Source organism: Priapulus caudatus, unplaced genomic scaffold (assembly GCF_000485595.1).
Source record: "Priapulus caudatus unplaced genomic scaffold, Priapulus_caudatus-5.0.1 Scaffold584, whole genome shotgun sequence".
In the NCBI taxonomy this organism is placed as follows: Eukaryota; Metazoa; Priapulida; class Priapulimorpha; order Priapulimorphida; family Priapulidae; genus Priapulus; species Priapulus caudatus.
This window is the reverse complement of record NW_014577645.1, coordinates 148368-149995: the sequence shown is the minus strand read 5'-3', so window position 1 is coordinate 149995 and position 1628 is coordinate 148368. Positions and strand designations below refer to the sequence as shown.

Genomic DNA, 1628 nt, shown 5'->3' with positions numbered 1-1628 from the left:
GATGGGATGGGATGGGATGGCATGGCATGGCATGGCATGGCATGGCATGGCATGGCATGGCATGGCACTGAATGTGATGAGATAGGATGGGATGGGATATGGGATGGGATGCGGTGCGATGGGATGGGATGGCATGGATGGATGGATGCATGCATGGATAGATAGATAGTTAGATTTTTGGGGGTATTTTCTTTTCAAGCAAGCGATCACCAGCTGAGTAACGCCACTGATTTCCCCGGGCAACGCCGGGTATCCCGCTAGTCTCCATACTAATTCTAGATTCTTCTATAGTCGGGCATAGTGCGCAACCGAAACAAGCTTACGCCCGTGCAGTGAAATGCGCCCTTACACAAGTGATACTGATTCACTCTTAACTAACTACCTTAACTAATTTACACATAGGCCTATTGGAGCGATATAGGAAGACATTTCATCAATTTATTTTACAGTACCTTTATCATGATGCATGTATCCAAATGCATGCATGGCCACCAAACATGGACTAATGTAAAAGGTAGCGCGTGGGAAAAGTGTGTGCTATTAACTGCAACATCAACAACAATCTTAAATTTGGTCCAAGTTGTGTGGGGTGTGCGTGTACGATAAGGCTACAACTAGGTCCAGCCCTACCAGATTCTGGTTGCTCCATGAAACGGGCTACCTACACCCTGGATTAAGTACTAAAGTTGTACAGTACACGTTATCAAGTGGAACGGTATACCTTTGACGTAAAACAAGCTATTAATTGTTTTACTGTGAAAAAGGGTTGTTGTTTCCGCTCCGGCATCGTAGCATCGTAGCGTGATACGTAATACGTAGATGATTGCAACAAGTAGTAGAGATGATCCATCGTAGCAGATTGTTATTGAAGACTGATTTTATTACTTGACACATATACAAATATATACAATACCACAGCCTAGGCAACCATGCCTATAGGCTCCGGCGCCTCGTCTCGATCTTTCTCCGACTCACTACATAGTCTCTCTCTAAATCTTATATGTTCCCTGCTTGTCAATTGCTGTTTATATATAGCAGCTCGAAACCGGATCTAGCAGAACTACTTTGGCAAAACCAGACCTTGGCGACAAGCAGCAAGCGATGCCCGCTCGTAAGTGCATGCGTCGCGTCACCTGTCCTCAGTATCTGCTGATTTCGATACGCGTCGCGTCACCTGGCCGTCCAGCTTGTCACCGCTGTTGTCCCAAACGCTATAAGCGTCGCATCAAGACGTGGTCACCGTTTGTCACCGCTTGTCAATTCAATACGGGCATAACGTGCGACATTCCAAGCATCGCATCCTGTCGCCACCGTTTGCTGAATACAATGATACCATTGTCCCTGACCTCTCTTGAAAAGTTTATGTCCTCATGAAAAAGTATTTCCAATTAAAAACGATATATAATAACTATATTCCAAAATACCGCTACCTAAATAAAATAAACTGGCTACATGAATTTTTTATACAGTGGATACAAAACAAAACAGTCAGCTCCACTGCAATCATATGCTGATATGATGTGCTGAACGTGCGTATACCGTGCTCGCATGTGAGACGGTTTTCAAGATACCGGTCGCGTTTACGCGTGATGGCAATGGTAAATCCTTGGGGTAGAGAAGGGATGGAA

The 1628-nt window shown here is 44.8% G+C and overlaps 1 protein-coding gene across 1 annotated transcript in view; it reads right to left on the bottom strand.

Annotated features, from left to right (window-relative positions):
• The window catches only part of LOC106811867 (dihydrolipoyllysine-residue succinyltransferase component of 2-oxoglutarate dehydrogenase complex, mitochondrial-like), a 20712-nt gene extending 19706 nt beyond the window's left edge, over positions 1-1006 (bottom strand). The window contains exon 1 of the mRNA XM_014815587.1: positions 722-1006. Within this exon, the coding sequence (XP_014671073.1) occupies positions 722-850 (129 nt within the window). The 5' untranslated portion in view covers positions 851-1006. The remainder of the gene's footprint in view (positions 1-721) is intronic.
• Positions 1007-1628: the final 622 nt, after the last annotated feature.